The following is a 19835-nucleotide window of genomic DNA, read 5'->3' on the forward strand; positions in this document are numbered from 1 at the left end:
CAGCTTTATACATCTGCTTGTTGCTCCAGGAATGTCGTTCTCTTCCACAGTTGAGAGTTTGATAAGTTGTGTCTTCACCCTCAGTGTCTGTCTGTCTGTCATCGTTCAAGACCCAGTCCAAGAGCAACTTCTGTGAAGTCGTCCCAATCTTTCTAAAGCTGAATTTGGAACTTCTTTCTGAAAATGAATGCAGTGTTGTGTTTAAGAAAGGGGCTCCTGGAGCCAAGTCTCTCTGAGTTCAGGTCCTGTTCCTAGCACTTACTAGATATGATTGTGTGAAAGTTGCTTAAACTTCCTGTGTCTCAGTATCTTCACCTATAACATAGGGAATGATGGTGATAGCAGCAGATAAAACTGCCTGAGCCTCTTCTAACAGAGCCTGATATATAGTAAGCCCTTGATGAGTGTTGTTGCTATGTACTTACTCTTACTGAATAATATAATTATCTTTTATCACCATTATTTCCTTCATACTCACGTAGAACTTTGTACTAATCTCTAGTGTCCTCCTTGTCACTTTTATTGTAATTATTTATTTAGACCTGGAACTTCTTTTTTTTTTCCTTTAATATTTATTTATTTGGCTGTGCGGGATCTTGGTTGCAGCACATGAAATCTTTGATCTTTAGTTGCGGCATGTGGGGTCTAATTCCCTGACCAGGGATTAAGCCTGGGCCCCTGCATTGGGAATTGGAGTCTTAGCCACTGGATCACCAGGGAAGTCCCTAGACCTGGAACTTCTTGAAGACGTGGAAACTATTTTATTCATCTTTGCTTAACACTCTGTATCACCCATTCAGTGTTCAAAAATATTTTTTTTACAGCATCTTCCAGATCCCCCAGCTGTTACCCCCTCTGACTGACTAGCTGTGACTTTGAGGCTGGGTTGCATGGCACATCCCTTTTTATTTCCTTTGGAGCAGAAAGAGATTATGGCTGGAGCTGTAATTCTTGCTCTCTGTCCAACAACACCCTGTATACATCTGACTTGGTGGCCCTCCAGAATTTCTCAGACCCCGTGTTTATTTAGCACCTAATTGCTCAGGGTGCTGCCCAGGGTCATCCGTGAGAACTACTTAGCATTGCTCTGCTCTCTCTGGGAGATGAGAATCATAAAGGAACTGCCAAACATGGCCATACCCACACAGCGGAGGAAAACCAGTGAACCGCTAAGTGACTGCATCTTTACGAGTTCAGGTCCTAGTTCTGATATTAGAAAGCCCAGACCCAAACCACATGCCACTGCTCTGTCCAACTTTCCTTTCCCTCCCCAAGCGGAGAACACAACCCTCCCTTCTCCCACAGCCCACCCCACACTGTGGAGAATTAGTGATGCCTGTCTGCTTTGTCTCCTCTTTGAACACAGTCGCTCACCATAGCCCCTACCTAGCCAGTAGGGTAGGCCTTCAGTAAATGTTTGTGGCTGTTGGAATTGTCAGTTACTGAGAGCTCATACTGAGTACTTTTAATCACAGATAAAAACTTTGCAAGGTAGGTATTATTCTTCCCCACTTTGCAGACATGGAAATCGAGACTCATCAAGAGGTTAAGCGAAACTTGTCTAGAGTCAGATAGCCAGGAAGTGGTGAGGCTGCGCTGCAGGTGCGGCTGTGTCTAGCTCATAGGTTCTGACCGCAGCGTGGTGCCGCCGCACCAGTGTAAACACACACTCCCCTCCAGCAGCTAACTGACTTGTGGGACGATTCCTCCTATCACTGACCTTGAAGAGGCTGGGTTGGCTGGCAGGCGCACACCCGCCTCCTCTCAGGCCCTGTCGGTCTGCCTGGAGGTGATTTGTGGGCTGCCCATGCCAAGCCACTTGCGTTGATCCCAGGTGGCAAGCAGAGAAGTTGGGAACATATTATTTCCTTTCTCTCCCACCCCTGACACCCATCTTTCTGTAGGTCTAGTGTTGGCTCAAGACTGTGGTGGTGCTGAAGCATCTAGACAGTCTTGGGTCACTGTCTCATCAGGCCTGGTGCCTTCATACCTCTAGACCACAGGAAGTGGCTACTCTTCTGAGTGTTCATGGCGGTGGAGAAATATTAATACGTTACCCCAGTAGGAGGGGAAGGCTAATCCTCCCTATATTTGTTCAGTACTCAAAAAACTCGAACAACAGGTTTAACTTAGCTTTGTGCCATTTTAATGCAAATTTTATACAGGTATAGTCATGGCACTCCTTTTCGCTTCGTATGCCAGATGGCCAAAAACCTGTTGTAAGAATGCCTGTGATGTGACTTAGTGTCTGTGATCTCCCCAGGCTCCATGCTCTCCCTCGAGGCCGTGTTGCCCAGACAGCCTTCTCCTCACGCACCCTCCTCACAGTGTCAGTGAAACCGCCCAGCACGCTCCAGAGTTCTTTAGTGCAGCCATTGGCAAACGTCCTGATCTTTAAGACTCATTGGAAGGCACTTGTTAGAAACTCAGGTATCTGGGTCTTAATCCAGACTTAGTGAATCAGAATCTTCAAGGGAAGGGCCTGGGAATTTGTATTTTTACACGTTCCTCGGGTGATTCTTAAAAACTGGAAAAGTTTAGCAAGCATTGCTTTAGTGCACCTAAAAGTGCTTAGCAGCAGGTGGTGAGAGTGATAAGAGCACAGACTGGAGGGGGCAGTGACAGCAACGTGGATGACAAGTTCAGTTACGTGGGATAACTGAATTCCTTCTATCTGGTCTTGCTCTCTGGCTATGGGATACATCACTATCTGGTAGAGTTCCTTCCGCTTCAGTGCCCAGTGATTTATGTATTATTTATTCCTCTTTTGCTGTTCTGGCCAGCTTTGAGGTCTAGCTGTCAAGCTTCAGTAAACTTTTTGGTTAACTAAATTTCTCTCCCTGGGCGTTTCAGCTCCTCCTAAACGTAAAGACCTCTTTTTCTCCAGTTTTCCACCCAAGCACGTGTGTCTCTGATTTATTATTCCCTTGGTGCCTTCCTTTTACCAGTTCATTCAGTCACTCCTTCAACAAGTGTCTGTTGTGCCAGGCTGTGGGCAGGCTGTAGAGATGAACAAGACACAGTCCCTGCCCTCCAGTGCACCGTCTGGTAGGGACACAGATGCGTAAACAAAGTACCGGTGATGTGCTGAGTGCTGTCACAGAAGAGTGGGCAGAGCTGAAGGGGGCGCCAGGAGGAAGTGGCTAACAAATGGTGGCAGGTGTCACAGAGGAGGTGACTTTTGAGTAGGTCTTGTACCCAGAGAAGAGGAACGGGGAATTTTTAAGTGATATCACTGGGGTTCTCACTTCTCTCTGCAGTGTGTCTTCTCCTAGGGCTCTTCAGGGTCTTTTCTTGTTTATGGAACAAATGGAGCTAATTGGCATGGCTGAATTAGACTCTCTTGATTGACTTTTTTTACAACTCGAGATGGTTGGTAGTTGATTAATGTCCAAGATACCAAGTCTGTCAATTACTGACAGTGAATGGTTGGCAGTCAAAGCACTGATGAAAGCTTTTAAAGACTTTTTACTTTATCAGATGTGTTCTGAGGCAGTAGAAGAGGTCTTTGTGCTCGTGAGGGATGACATGTGCGAGTCAGTGAGTGAGTGAGAGAGAGAGAGTGTGTGTGTGTATCGTGGAGATTGGAGAGCTTGAGAGTGCAGAATAGGACAGAATGCTTGTTTCTTTTTCAATGAAAGACATGATTTCCTGCTTCTTAGGAAGGTTTCCTTGGTAGGCTCCCACATCCCTGCTAGTTTTGTGTATTGTTAGAGATGACCTAAAGTCTTCAGTTTGCTAATTTGACAAGGCTTGGTTTTTATTAACAAAAATGCACCATGGGTTTCTCTTATTTCACTAGGAAAGCAGAGATGAAGGGCCATTGGGGTTAAATTTGTATAGTCTAGTAAGCAGTCATGATTGCAGTTTTAAAATCTTTATTGTTTCTTGAAATAATGGATGCTCATTATAGAAAAATTATAAAAGGCAGACAAGCAAAATTGACAAAAAGCTGAAACCAATCTGTAATCTTACAAGTATTAGCTAACCACTGTTAACATTTTGGTGTTTAAAATTTAGATTTTCTTTTTCTGTGTATACCTGTATGTATAAAAATAGTTTTAGTCCCAAAAATTGAATATGCTGCATAAACTGTTTAGTTCCTTTTTTCCTGTGATATAATGTTACCATCTTATCATATTAACAAATACATACCTACAGAACCATTCATTTTTTTTTTTTTTTAAAGAAGCTGAACAGGCTTTTTCTCTTTCCAAATTGTGTTTATTTACTTATTGACTGCTGGATCTTCATTGCTGCACATAGGCTTTCTCTAGTTGGGGTGAGCAGGCTTCCGGTTGTGGTGGTTTCTCTTGTTGCAGAGCATGGACTCTAGGCCCATGGGCTCAGTAGTTGTGGAGCATGGGCTTAGATGCTCCAAGTCTTATGGAATCTTCCTGGACCAGGGACTGAACCTATGTCCTCTGCATTGGCAGATGGATTCTTAACCACTAGACCACCAGGGAAGCCCAGAACCCTTCATTCCTTTTTTTTTTTTTTTTAATATTTGTTTCACTTATTTATTTGGCTGTGCTGGGTCTTAGTTGCGGCATGCAGACTCCTAGTTATGTAGCATGTGGGATCCTAGTTCCCTGACCAGGGATCAAGCCTGGGCCCCATGCACTGGAAGCTCAGAGCCTTAATCACTGGACCACCAGAAAAGTCCTGAACCCTTTGTTCTTCAGGAAAAAAAACTTTATTGAGACTATAGAAGTCATTCAGGCTCTTTTTGGTAAAATACTGTTAAAGTATATATGCTCTTCTAGACTATTTTCTTTATATATGCAAACATGTTACTTTTTAAAAAATAATTAGATCCTATTATACCTACTCTTCTGCAGCTCACCTTTTACCCTTAATATATTTTAGACAGCTTCCTGTGGCAGTGCATTTGGAATACCTGCAAAATTTTCTGTAGATCAAGGTTTCTCATCCTCAGTGCTACTGACATGTTGGACTGGCTAATTCTTTGTTGTGGACTTGTCCTGTGCATTGCAGGATGTTTAGCGGCATCTGGCCTATATCTTCTAAATGCCAGTAACACCCCATCCTCTAGTTGTGACAGAAATGTCTCCATTGCTGCACATCGGCTTTCTCTAGTTGGGGTGAGCCGGCTTCCCATTGTGATGGTTTCTCTTGTTGCAGAGCATGGATTCTAGGCCCATGGGCTCAGTAGTTGTGGCGCATGGACTTAGTTGCTCCAGGTCTTGTGGGGTCTTCCTGGACCAGGGATTGAACCCGTGTTTAATCATTGTCAGTTGTCCCCTCGAGGGTAGAGCCATTCCAATTTGAAAGCCACTGATACACATGGTCTGTAACATGAGTGTCTAGAGTCCTTCCAGTGTTTCCATTCAAAGAATAACTTAGGGAATATTCTTATGTTGATTTTTGTACACCTCTGTGAATTTTATCATTGAATAAATTCCTAGAAGTGCAGTTGATGAATCTGAATTTTGTTAGAAATCACCACATTTCTCCAGAGATTGTATTATTTTCCATCTATATCCTTATAGTTCCAAATCTGTATCTCTTTCCAAAATTCTAGATTCATATAGCCAACTGTTGATTGAACATCTTCTCTTGCGTGTCTCATAGACTTTTCCTAATAAGCTCAACTCTTATCTTCTTCAGCCCCGTTCTTGGGGTATATCTCTGTCAGAGAATATCATGACCATCTGCCTGGTTGCTCAAGCCAGAAGCCTCCATCCTACACTGAATCAGTCATCAGATCCCACTCAGTGTTCCTACTCAGTAGCGTCTGTCTTAATCCAGTCACTTCTTTTCATCCCTTCTACCTCTATCTTTGATTTAAGCTACTAGTATCTTGCCCAGATCACTATAGTAGCAACAGGGCAAGCTCTTCTCTCTCTGGCTTCTACCTGTGGTTCCACATTCCTCAGAAAGAGTGAACTTGCTGCACTCTATGATCTGTGAGTGTTACTTCTCCATTGAAGCTGTTCAGTGAGCCCTGCTTCATCTCCACCATCTGCTCCATCAGTCAAATGCTGAGACCAACATATCTGACGTTCCATCACCCATGAGTTCGAATCTCTGTATCCATCAGTATGAGCTTCCTCCCCCACCATCACATGTATTTATTCACCGGATATATTTATTCCCCCAGCTTTGAATTACTCACTGTCCCTTGAATGTCCCTTTGTTCTCCTGCTGATTTCCTGGTCCTTTTAACCCTACTCTCTGCCCATCCATTTTCTACCCTTTCTCTAGAACGAAGCAGATTCTTGAAGTCTTCAGCGCCATAGTTTCTCCTCTGTTAATCAGTTTTATCCTTACGGCATTTATCATGTATGTACTTTTCTGTGTGCTTCACATAGACTTTTCCATTTAACCTTGTGAAAAAGACATACACATATATCAAAAATACAAACCAGTGAACCAAGTGGAGAAGATGTGGGGATTCCAGCTCCGGGTTCCAGCACAGGTCCTAGGGTGCAGAAGGGCCTTCCAGAAATCCCATCCCGGTGCCTGAACCTTGACTTCTCCCCTTAACTAGACTTGTGATTTTATGTGGTTCTGTATAGCTGTGTAATTGAATACTTCTCCAGTCAGTTGCATTCATTTGGTCAGAGTGAAACCTTGGAGAGAAAGAAGATCGTTTGTCTGCTAGCCTTGGCACATTCCATTTTAGTATATCTTAAATGCCATGGAAACAAGGGGTGCTTAGGAACTTGGGGATCTCTGACATGGAATGTAGCACATTGCACCGCTAGATTGGTGTAGGGAGGGACCAGCCCTGCAATTTTCCACAAGAAGTCAGCTCCAAGCCTGTGGGAAATCACACATAGCAAAATCCTTGGCAAGGAACCATACATTTTTTTCCCTACTCTCTATGTGGTAATTCTGTAACACTCTGTAATTAATTTTATTTTTACAGTGAACAACCACAGAGTAAGAATAATGAGTAACCTATTTCTGTTCTTGCTATTTTAGGGGACATCACACAGAAGGGTTATGAAAAGAAAAGGTCAAAACTCCTGTCTCCTTACATCCCGCAGACACAAGGTAGGTAATGAGAAGTGGTTTTAAACCTTCTCAGTATTTTTACACTAATGAATGCTATCTTACTGGAGATCTGTCTTTTTTGTTGGTTCCTGTTTTTTCCCTTCCTTCCTCACCAGGGAAGGGGGACAAAAAAAAACAGAAGGAAAGAAAGGAGGAAATGAATCTTAATTGAGCATCTGCTGCGTGGTAGGCACTTTAAAAATACCCAGGGCCATCAAATCATTCATACAGAACTTGGGTGGTAGTCACTGTGTCTGTGTGTCGCTGACATGATTCAATGGTAGAAGATTCTAGGTCATAGAAAAACTGCATCTAATGCTTGAGTATGAACTGTGATGGAGAGAAGCAAGGGAGGCAAAGATACGAAGGAGGGACAGATTCAGTATTGCAGGACAACCCAAAGATTGCAGTACCTGGGGATTTGGGGATAAGAACCCTAAATAAACCTTTTTGCAGCCTGACTTGTGCAGAAAGACTGGCATGTTCTTTATATATCAGAAAGTCCTGAGTCACTTTTGTGCTTATTTCCAGACGGGTTGCTGGAACCTTTGCCTCCAGGCAAGTCTGTCTGTTTCTAAGTCATCATATTTTTGAAGTTACTCAGCATCCAGGATTTCCTCTGATGGCCTGTTTCTACTTTAATCACTTTTACTATGAGGAATTTTTTCTTTATTTCTCATTTCCCCTCTGCAATCAGAGTCTGTTTTCACATGACTGTTTTTTGTGGAACTAATAATCATTGCTTTTATTTTTGGATTATAAGTCCCTTGAGGACTTTGGAGCCTCCATGGTTCTAATGTTAAGCCTTGCACAAAGTATATAGTTTGTAAATATCTGTTGAATGAATAGTGGAATAAATAATAATGGTGGTATACCAATAGATTTCACCAAAGTCCTTGTTTTATTTCCTGCATTATTCTTGGGAATTCCTCCCTGTAAAAACTAGTAGGTCAATGCCTAGATAGCCAGTTTAAAGTATCTTAATGAACAGATGGATGTAGAAATGAATTGAGAGAAAAGAGATAGAAATCAGGCCAGCGACAGCTAATGAAAAGCCAGCTTTTGCTGAGCAAGGCATGGCACAGAAGGGGAGTCCTCTGATTGGCTGCTTAATTATGGATCTGGCCCATGCCTCTGTAGGCCCAGAGATTTACTGTAGTCACTTTGTGCAAAAGCAATCAGATCCTGAGAAAAGAACACAGTAAGGAATGTGACTATAAAAAGGACCATGCTCTGTCTGCTACCTGTAGTCAGGTTATATAGAAACTAAATCATGTTCCAAAACCAGTTTATCAGTTTACTATGAGAAACCACTGAGGCACACTCTAGTCTGTGTGGTCAGCACATTCTTGCCCCACGGGCAGGCCTACATGGGGAGCTTGATCACATATAGAAGGTTGGTAAGTGAGCATGGATTTGACAAATCAGACATTTAATTACAGCAGGTCAAGGGAGTGTGACATGGCATCTCACAGTAGGGATGGTTGTGCACGTGACCTCATGGGGGAAACAGAAGTCATTTGATGGCAGCTCTTTCAGCTTCCTGCTGTCAGAACTTCAAACTCACCATATTAGTGCCCATCATGTTGATGACCTCCTGCCTTCTGGTTGGAAAGGTGATCTCTCTGTCCTAGCCAAGGGCAGTCCTTCCACCAGTGCTTTGGATCCCATCCCCTCCTCCCTTTTCAGAAATCTTATACTATCACCCAGTGACACCAAGGACAGGGCAGTGGGAGTGAGCCACCCTGGTGCAAGCAGTGAGGGGTGCAGTATCTGTAGAAATTTGAAAAGCGGTAATTAAGCCAACACAGAGTTGGTCTGCTTTTTGTTATCACCATGGATAGCAATTCTAAATGCTCTAAGTAGTAACAGTCTCCCCCGCCGAGGCGGACGGCTGCATTGCCTCTTGATGTGCCGCTGCAGTCCCCTCCCCGACCCTCCTGTGCAGTCACCCTCTCCCTCTGAGGCAGATTCTTACCCCAGCAGATCAGCATGCTCATTCCTCTTCTCTTTAAAAAAATCCTCCTTAGTCTACCTCTTCCACCTTTATCCTCTCTCTCCTTTATGATCAGACTGCTGAGAACTGTCTCTGCTTATTATCCCTGTTTCCTGAGCACCTGTTCACTTCTCAGCCTGTCCCAGTCCCTTGCCACTCTACCTCTTCAAACACTTCTTTAGAAACAGTCTCCGCATTTTCTCACTCCCCTCTTTTGCTCCTAGTCATCTCTGTCGGCTCCTCCTCTTCTGTTAAATCTTGGAATTTTCAAGGCAAAACCTCAAGCCCTCTTGACATCTCACTCTACAGCAGTGGTTCTCAAATTTTAGCCTGCACTGGGGTCACTGGGGAACTTCTTGTATATACAGTTTGCAAGGCCCTGTCCCTTCTCAGCGTTTCTGATTCAGTTGGTCCAGGTTGAGGTTTGAGAATTTGCATTTGTGTCAGGTTCCCAGGTGATGCTGCAGTTGCTGGTATGGAGAAGCAATGCTCTGTCTCTCTAGAGCTTTTCAGCCATCCCTGTGGCTTTAATTATCATTTATAGATAACTCCCAAATATGTGTCTTCAACTCAGATGTCTCCTGAGCTCCTGATCATAGATCCAACTGCATTTTTAACAACTCCATTTATATATCTTTAAGGAGCCTTCATTTCAACCTATCCAAGCATATCCATTAAATGTTAGGTATGATTATGCTCACACCACCTGTACCACCACCACCACCTTCCCCTCCCTACATGTGTACGTTCACACAAAATTATTAATACATTATCCAGCGTCTCCCAGACTTCTAGTTTCCACTTCTGAGTGAATAGAACTCCCATGCATAAGCCCAACAACTAGGCTTAAAAGTCATCTCAGCAGTCTCTTCACTCCCCATCTCTTGCCTGTTACCAAGTTACATTTTCCGCTTCTTCATGAGTCAGTTTTTGTAAGTTTAGTTTTTCTAGGAATTTGTCTGTTTTGTATAAGTTTTCAAATTTATTGTTAATGACAGTATTCTCTTTATTTTTAAAGCCTTTGCTTTGTTTGTGTGTAACTCTTATCTCTTCTCTTTTTTCTCTTGATCAGTCTTCCCAGAGGTTTGTCATTTCAAAGAACAAGCTTTTAATTTTGTTGATCTTCTTTTTAGTGTGTCTTTATTTTCTCATTTATCATTTTCGGCTTCTGTATGTTTTTCCTTCCTTGCATTCCTTTTCTAAGTTTCCTGAGTCAGATGCTTAGGTTTTCAGTTTTCTTTACAAAGGTGAGTGTTTCTCCGTTTGACTGTGGTCAGAGAACAGCCTGTTCAAAATCAAGTCACAATTAGAACCTTAATTCTCCTCCCAAACAACACGAGGACTTTAAGAATAAATGCATTTTTAGTACCTCCTTGTCTACATACCCCCTCAATTATTAGTTACTATTGTTCTGTGTAGTTAACAGTAGTTAATATCTGTTTCTTTGTTCACTATTGCTTTGCATATATGACTCTTTCCTCTCAGTTCAATTTCCTTCTTCCTGAAGTTTATCTTGTAATAGTTACGTATTTTAATCAGAGTTTCTTGGTGGTAAAAAATTCTCTCAATTTACACTTGTCACTTTTCCCACCTTTGTTCTTAAACCTATTAATCTTTCCCAGAAATGGATTGTTTCTAGGGCTGGTTATGTTATACAGGTTCTGTAGCAAAAGAAAAGATTACCCTTTGACATTTTTACCTCATGTATCTTTGTAGATTTTGAAGGAGGTATTTAGATTTTGTTTTTTTTTTAAATGACGTTGGATTTAATGAAGATTTTATGCCTGTATGCATGCATGCATTCTCAGTTATGTCCAACTCTCTAGAACCCTATGGACTGTAGCCTACCATGCTCCTCTGTCCATAGGATTCTCCTGGCAAAAATACTGGAGTGGGTAGCCATTTCCTACCCCAGGAGATCTTCCCGAGCCAGGGATCGAACCTGAGTCTCCTGTGTTGCAGGTAGATGCTTTACTGCTGAGCCTCTGGGAAGCCCAGATTTTAAGCTTACTGAATAGAATTAAATGAAAGTCAGTTTAACGCTTTTAGTAGGAGTTTGCTACTTCTAGAGGGATTCAACTTCTTTCAAACTGTCATCTTGTTGGATTTCATTGTTTCCAGTTGTGAGACGCTCCACTGAGGGTAGCTCTTTGAGTATAGTGTATAAAAGTAACATTCTCCACCAATCTCTCTTGAAAGAAAAAATTAATACTGCCTGCAGCATTGTACTGCTAGAACAATTACATACACATGCTTATCTAAAAATTTAGTGAGTGATTTTTCTGTACAGAATTGATCTGGAGTTATCTTGGGGTGCATATTTATGTATATTTTAGATTTTTTTTTCAAATGTTACATAAATCTTTAAAATAGGACTTCAGAAAAAAAACAATCTAACAGCACAAATGGGGAAATAGGGATGAGAACACAAGGTTGAAGAAAATACTTAGTGGAAATTGAGTAAGGACAGTTTATTATAAACAAAGCTTAATTCACTATCACCACAGGGATAGATTTTAAACTTACTATATGACAAAAATCTGATGTGTCAAAACTACCCTTGAAAGTCACTTAAACCCACCAACTTTGGAACTGACTGTTGTTCCCAAACTTTATCTGATATTTAAGGTCCAGGCTGTGTGAAATTCATATCTTGATAAAGATTAAAACCATATCCAGGGCCTCAAGATGCTCTCCCTGTGAGAGACAAGGGAGAAATGAGGATGTGGCAGGTACATATCTCCTTGTTCTTTTTTAAAGTTATTTATTTATTTCTGGGTGTGCCAGGTCCTCGTTGCTGCAGGGGCTTTTCTCAGGTTGCAGCGAGCAGGGGCCACTCCCTAGTTGCGGTGTGCGGGCTTCTCATTGCTACCGTTTCTCTTGTTGCACCTTACGGACCCAAGGGTGCCTGGGCTTCAGTAGTTGTGGCACATGGACTCAGCTGCCAACAGCATGTGGAATCTTCCCACACCAGGGATTCAGTCCATGTCCCCTGCCATGGCTGACAGATTCTTTTTTTTTTTTCCATTTATTTTTATTAGTTGGAGGCTAATTACTTTACAATATTATAGTGGTTTTTGCCATACATTGACATGAATCAGCCATGGATTTACATGTGTTCCCCATCCTGATCCCCTCTCCCGGCAGGCAGATTCTTAACCATTGGACCACCAGGAAAGTCCTATATCTCCTTGTTCTGAGCCATATGCTCTTCAAAAGGAGTAACCCATAGAATATCTTTCAGTCACTGGAAGCTATGAGAGTCTAGATATAAAGCTTCCCACATGCCTTAGTTAGCAGCTTCGCAGAGAGAAGAGGCCAGAAATTAACTGTCTTTTGGCATGGCCCGAAGAATTGAATTTTCAAACCACATATGCTCTCACTCTGTAAATTAGTCACTCTTGGCCATTCTTGGAGTTAGAGGAAAAGGAAAGGTTTTGTCTAGTGAGATAGCATCCCAGTCTGATCCTGTAGTCTAATCTTGAAGATACTTTGGATACAAGTAGCTGATTATTTCCAAGTGGCTTTAATAGAAAAGAGTTTATTGTATTTCGATAAGGGGGTTGCTGACAGAACCTCAGGTCAGCATGTGTTTACCAAGTGCTTTCTGTATTCCAAGTACCGTTGAGACAAGCAACTAGCACTGGACAAGACAGCCTGAGATCACCTGGCTTGCTCTCTTGTCTGCTAGGGGTTTGCTCAACTAGGGCTGACACTAAGACGGCTTCCTTGACCAGCTCTATCACAAACAGTCTGCACTCCCATGACCTGAGTTGCATTTTTAAGAATCTCTCTCTGACTGCCCCATAGATTGCTCCATAGATGAACATGGATTGTCCATGTGTATTTTTCCCATACAAGACTTGTAAGGTCTTTAAAATCAGGAACATTTTCTTTTACTTTTATTTTTAATTCTTTACATCCCCAGTTTGTGGCATGAGTATCTGGCATATAGTAGATGGAACTAAACAGAAGGAACATTTAGAATTTAGAATATTTCCTTGCGTGAACATCTGTTGGCTTCCCAGGTGGCGCAATGGTAAAGAATCCACCTGCCAGTGCAGATGTGGGTTCCATCCCGGGTCAGGAAGATCCCCTTGGAGAAGGCAATGGCAACCCACTCCAGTGTTCTTGGCTGGGAAATCCCACAGACAGAGGAGCCTGGTGGGCTACAGTCCATGGGGTTGCAAAGAGTCAGACATGACTGCGTGACTGAGTGCACAAACATCTGTGAAGATGAAAGTGTCAGGTAATGAAAGAAGCAGATTACTCTACGGATTGGAGAATTATTGGTCCTGGCAGCTTGTCTCCACCTTCAGTAGATCTTTTCATTTAGATCTACTGAATCTCAAGAGATTGTACAGAGCATATTCATTTTCATTGGAGATTTAGCATTCCTCTTCACTTTTTTATTTTTAAAATGAAATTAATGAATTATTTTAAATAATCAAATACTACTGTGAGGTTTGTAACAACAACAAAAATAAGCAGTGTCCTCTTCTTCCCCAGAGACCACTTCTTTCAACTGTTTTAACCGTTTCTTCAGGTGTTTACCTCTCTATTTCTGTGTAACATTTTGCCAGTACTACTTAATTTTTTTCCCCCCAACTCGAGACATTATTTATTCATTTCCTACTATAAAAGATTAGAATTTTTCCTTTTTATCATTCCTGCCCAACCACCTGGATATCACACACTCCTTTTCCGTTTATCTTTCCTTCTCATCTCCCATCTCATACTCACTGTGCGCTGTGTGTTCAGTGTATTAGTTTTTTTTTTTTTTTCAGTGTATTACTTTTGTTGTTCCTAAATCAGCATTCAGTGCTTGCCTTATTTTGATTATATAAATATTATTCACAGCTAAATCACTTGGTTTACTAGGATTACCTTTCCTTTTTTTTAAACAGCTAATCCATCATTTTATTATTATTTCTAGAGACAACTCTTGATGCCATCTCTCTTCCTGAACTGATTGTTCCCTTATCCTGCTGCAGGCCTTCATTATCTTTCTAGAGGTGTTTTGGGAAGGAGTAGGGGATAGGGAGATGTGTTATTCTGCCATGTTTAATCAGAATACTTTATTCTAACATTTCTATTTGAGGATTGTTCAAAACTTGTACGAAGATCATTTCTATCAATCTGAAAGACTGCAAAGACGTCAGTGCCTCTTTTGCTGGCTGTGCACCAGCAAGCTGATCAAACGGTCTCTTATCACAGCCCGATTAGATTAACTCGGCAGCCTCCCTTCTCTGGGTGGTTCCAAGGTAGAGCCCTGCCTCAGCTCTGTTTTACAATTCTACACTATTTAAAACTGCCGTGAAGTCCAACAACGACATCTTCTCTTGGCCCCACATCCTTTGCTTTAGGACATCACTGTAGCGTCTGTTTTTGATGGCATTGATGTACACATTCCATTCTGTCTTCGTGTGTTTGAGATCATTGAGACCTTTGTGTATTTGTTTTTCTTCCTTCATCCTTTGACTTTGTCCTGCTGTCTTTCACTGCATTTAATAGTATTTGTCTTCTGCTTCAAAAGAGGATCTCGCCTTTTATATATTCCTTCCTGACCTAGATTTCCTCAATTATTTTTTCCCCAGGCCCTTACCTGCTGCCCTTTTCGGGGTAAGACATGTCAGTTTATGAATATGGTTATGTGTTGGCATTTTCTAGCTTGTCCTGGTAAGAAGTACTGGTGATCCAAAGTTTTTCCCCAAATTCAGATTCCTTTTGTGGTTGCTGCCTATATTGATGGAGGGTATTTGCTCACCACTGTTAGAGTGTATGTACATACGCTGAGCGTGCCAGTTGTTCCACACCCCTTCCATCACAGCTCTTCTGAGTTCAGTCCTGCCTTTGAGATTGTGCAAATGTGTGTATAACCAAGTTAGAACTAAACAAAAGAAAGCCTTGGAAATTTTATCCTTTTTCTCTAAAGACTCTGATAACTTCTGTCAAGGATACTCTGTTATCCTGTTTTTCTTAATGACCTCATATGATTATATGAAGATTTTGAGAGGCACAAATTTTTGCATAAACGTTGTGTGGCTTAGAGATACACAGATAAGCAGACTTCTCAGATTAACGGTTGGTACCTCTTCATTTTTGTCTTTGGTTTTTCCACCCACTCCCCCTATCATTGGTGGAAGTGAAGAGACAGACAAGATCATAATTATTTATCTTAACCAAAAATTTCGGTCCTTCAGTATAGGACCCAGTTCATTATTGCAGGATATACAAAATGAGTTAAGATCTCTGACCTCAAGTTTATTTATACTTTAATAGGAAAGATAAGATAGGTATACAAATAATCATAAAATACAGAGTGAAAAAAAGCCCTGTAAGAAAGTTCTAAACAAAATACTGAGGAAATGCAAAGGGACGTGAACCTAAAACTGACTGTTGAAATCAAGAATAGCATTTTGGAATGCTATAGAACATTCCCAGCTATGTAAATATTAGGTAGACAGATAACCAACCATGATGGTGTGATCACTCACCTAGAGCCAGACATCCTGGAACGTGAAGTCAAGTGGGCCTTAGGAAGCATCACTACGAACAAAGCTAGTGGAGGTGATGGAATTCCAGTTGCTATTACAAATCCTAAAAGATTATGCTGTGAAAGTGCTGCACTCAATATGCCAGCAAATCTGGAAACTCAGCAGTGGCCACAGGACTGGAAAAGGGCAGTTTTCATTCCAATTCCAAAGAAAGGCAATGCCAAAGAATGCTCAAACTGCTGCACAATTGCACACATCTCACTCGCTAGCAAAGTAATGCGCAAAATTCTCCAAGCCAGGCTTCAACAGTATGTGAACCATGAATTTACAGATGTCCAAGCTGGACTTAGAAAAGGCAGAGGAACCAGAGATCAATTGCCAACATCTGTTGGATCATTGAAAAAGCAAGAGAGTTCCAGAAAAATATCTACTTTTGCTTTATTGACTACGCCAAAGCCTTTGACTGTGTGGATCACAACAAACTGTTGAAAATTCTTAAAGAGATGGGAATACCAGACCACCTGACCTGCCTCCTGAGAAATCTATATGTAAGTCAAGAGGCAACAGTCAGAACTGGACATGGAACAACAGACTGGTTCCAAATCGGGAAAGGAGTACATCAAGGCTGTATATTGTCACCCTATTTATTAAACTTATATGCAGAGTACATCATGCAAAATGCCAGACTGGATGAAGCATAAGCCGTAATCAGGATTGCCGGGAGAAATATCAGTAAACTCAGATATGCAGATAACACCACTCTTATGGCAGAAAGCGAAGAAGAACTAAAGAGCCTCTTGGTGAACGTGAAAGAGGAGAGTGAAAAAGTTGGCTTAAAACTCAGCATTCAGAAAACAAAGATCATGGCACCTGGTCCCATCACTTCATGGGAAATAGATGGGGAAACAATGGAAACAGTGAGAGACCTTTTTGAGGGCTCCAAAATCACTGCAGAGGGTGACTGCAGCCATGAAATTAAAAGACGCTTGCTCCTTGGAAGAAAAGCTATGACCAACCTGGATAGCATATTAAAAAGCAGAGACATTACTTTACCAACAAAGGTCCATCTAGTCAAAGCTATGGTTTTTCCAGTAGTCATGTATGGATGTGAGAGTTGGACAGCTGAAGAACTGATGGTTTTGAACTGTGGTGTTGGAGAAGACTCTTGAGAGTCCCTTGGACTGCAAGGAGATCCAGCCAGTCTATCCTAAAGGAAATCAGTCCTGAATATTCATTGGAAGGACTGATGCTGAAGCTAAAACTCCAATACTTTGGCTGCCTGATACAAAGAACCGACTTATTTGAAAAGACCCTGATGCTGCGAAAGATTGAGGGCGGGAGGAGCAGGGGACGACAGAGGATGAGATAGTTGGATGGCATCACTCACATGATGGGCATGAGTTTGAGTAGGCTCTGGGAGTTGGTGATGGACAGAGAAACCAGGCGTGCAGCAGTCCATGGGGTTGCAAAGAGTCGGACATGACTGAGCGACTGAACTGAACTGAGACAGAGTGCCTTTTCTTGTGATGGGAGTGGGAGGGTGGGAGCTATTCTGTTTCCTCTATCGCATTTTAGTTCAGAATTTCCTTCCCAAGTGAGGATCACAGCATAATGAAAAGAACATTCCAGTCCCAGTTCTGCCCTTTTATTTGCTAGGTTTGGACAGTAGTACAGTCACTATGAACGGGAGCATGCGTTACAATCTTATTGTCCCCGCATGCCTCATTAGAAGGAAGTCTACTGTTTTTCTTTTTGGGTTTCTCTTTCTTTTTGGATTATGCAGGAACCCCCTGGGATACCAGTAGTGCAGGAGGAGAGGTGGTCAGTGCAGCTTCCACGTCCGAAAGGGAAGAGCCGCACTGTCTGCTGCCGCCCTCAATGCCTCATGGGGCGCTGATGAAAACCCGCCCTTACTTTGTGATCGGTAGTGCTAACCCAGTGCTAAACCTGGGTCCCACCTCAGCCATTCTGCTAGGCTCAGCCAAGACACCCCACTTGAATTCTCAGGGCAAAGCTCTTGGTATTGTGTTCTTTCCTGATGCCAAGTGGCCTGGGAAGCTTCTCAGACCCAGAACCTCCAGTTCCTCTCCCTCCCAGAATCCACCCGTAGGACTGACCATGGGCAGGTGGCCGCTTTCCATACTTAAAAGGCAGACTCTTTCCTCCCTGCCCACAGGCAGTAAGGCTGGTTAATCACTCAGCCTTCTGAGGAAGGCTCTCTTCAGTGAGAGAAGAGATTCTTCTTCCCAGGGAAGAATCTCTGAGTGATTCAGGGTACCTTCACCCAGGGTGGAGGGTGGAGATGGGAGTGGAGGCTCTGTTTATATAATGATTCAAGGTGATTATGGACACACTCTCACTGTAGGAAAATAAATTTAATCTGTGATGGATGTCCTGCTTCCTTCAGGGTATCTATCAGATAATGTTATTGTGAATATAGAATGAGATGGTGTTTTGAAAGTTTAAAGAGCCATAGTACTGTATTATCATTGTTATTTTGTCATTTCCTGTCCAAATCCCTTCAAAGTCTGCTCTTTTGGTTTAGGACAAGTGACCTGACCCCGCTTTTCTTCTCCAGCCTTGTTTTGTCTCACTCCACCTCTTCAGCCCCTTCGATCTTTCTCAGGCCTGTCAAGGTTTTTCTCCCTCACTGGACTTCTTCTAATACCATGCTTTTGTATAAAGTAGCTCCTCCCCCAGGGACACCCCCACCACCGCCACTCCTGCGCCTAACTGAAACCTACATCAGAGTCTCCTTTTAACAGACCGTCCCTAAAACTCTAGTATAAATTAAATTCCTCGTTATATAGACTCAGAGAACCTTGTTTTTTTTTTTCCCTCTCGGCACATACCACGATATAAAAGATACACATGAATGAATGATCACTTATTTATTATGAGTACTATAGTAAAGAAAATGGTGTCTTCTCTGGACCCCTGTGCTGAGACCAGTGAGCATGTCTACTTTGATCACTCCAAGAAGTTGAAGCATTGTATTCCTTGGTTCTCAGAGCACATCCTCCTTCCCTCTATGACTCTTGCAGATGAAAATGCCTGTTAAATCATTGGCAGAGTTGAAAGATAAGAAGCTGAAGTTGGCTTTCTTCCATGTACCTGAATTGGAAATTTTGCATAGTTTATACTAAAGATCAGCTTTTCCAGGTTACCATTGTTGTTATGTTCCAACAGGAGAATCATGGGAGACTCTGGTGTCTCTTTTTGTCGGAGAACAGTAAATTATGTACATGCCGACCATTGAAAAAGGAGGCTTTGTGTTGTAGAAGAAATGAAAATTTGTCTAAACTTATTGTTAAACATTTTATCATCCCTATTTAAACATAAGGGTGACCCCTAGTGGATACTGTGTATAACAGACTGAAAGATCTGGGAACCCCTAAACTGAAGTGGTCACTGTTTGTAGTAATCAGCCAGTAATCCTTTTCTTTGAAGCTCAAGGATGTTTTGCTCTAGAATTTAGAAGTTTTGAAGAAGGCTTGATTTATGAGGTTCACATCTCTCCTCTAGCACTTAACCTATATTTAGTGTCTTTTAAAATTAGTTTGATTTTATGCACAGCTCTTTCAGTAAACAAAATGGTAAAGAAATGGTAAAGTTATCCAGAGCAACTATCACTACCTCATCCTAACTACTTAAAGGATTTAATGTGCCCTCCAGTCCATATAATTATATATGAATAGTTTTTACATACACAGTTGTAATAATATACATAATATTTTGTGTTCTTTTATCACTTGAGACCCTTTTATATGTCTGTGTAGTTTTTCACTTTTCATTTAATACATATCATGTTGATACTTGTAGTTAATTCCATGTTTGCTTTTTTTAAGCTTCTTACTGTGGTAGTGAAATCATGCACATCCTATCAAACTACAGAAATCTCTGCTTTTGGGCCCCAGGTGATTCCTGAGATGTGGTTGCAGTGTGAAACCATGGCCAGGGAATGATTCTTCTTTAAGCAGCATCTTGCCTGCCCACCTGATACTGGACGTGCTGTTAAATAATGCCTTGCTGGGCTCTGTGCCCCCAGACCCCTTCCTCCTCTTTCAGGAGACTGGTGGTCCATGTTTCCTGCTTTGCTTTTGTGATGAACTGTTGCCCTGATAAGTTAGCTAAGTAAGCACGTAAGCCATCCAAAAATTTTTAATCCAACCAGGACATAGTTTCCTCCCTCTCACCTTCAAATATGCACTGAATTACCAGTTGCTTTGGGGGAAAGGAAAAGGAGACAATTGGTTTTAGAAGGTTGGAAAATTCTGCTCACAGTGTTGTAATTTATCTAGGAAGCTGAAAACTGGATA

The 19835-nt window shown here is 41.9% G+C and overlaps 1 protein-coding gene across 2 annotated transcripts in view; it reads left to right on the forward strand.

The window, feature by feature from the left end:
• DIP2B (disco interacting protein 2 homolog B) overlaps window positions 1-19835 on the forward strand; it is a 223929-nt gene that overhangs the window by 106583 nt on the left and 97511 nt on the right. For both annotated transcript variants that reach the window (XM_043447299.1, XM_043447298.1), the window contains exon 2: window positions 6952-7023. In XM_043447299.1, coding sequence (XP_043303234.1) covers window positions 6952-7023 — 72 coding nt within the window. The remainder of the gene's footprint in view (window positions 1-6951; window positions 7024-19835) is intronic.

This window comes from Cervus canadensis, chromosome 25 (genome assembly GCF_019320065.1).
Source record: "Cervus canadensis isolate Bull #8, Minnesota chromosome 25, ASM1932006v1, whole genome shotgun sequence".
NCBI lineage: Eukaryota > Metazoa > Chordata > Mammalia > Artiodactyla > Cervidae > Cervus > Cervus canadensis.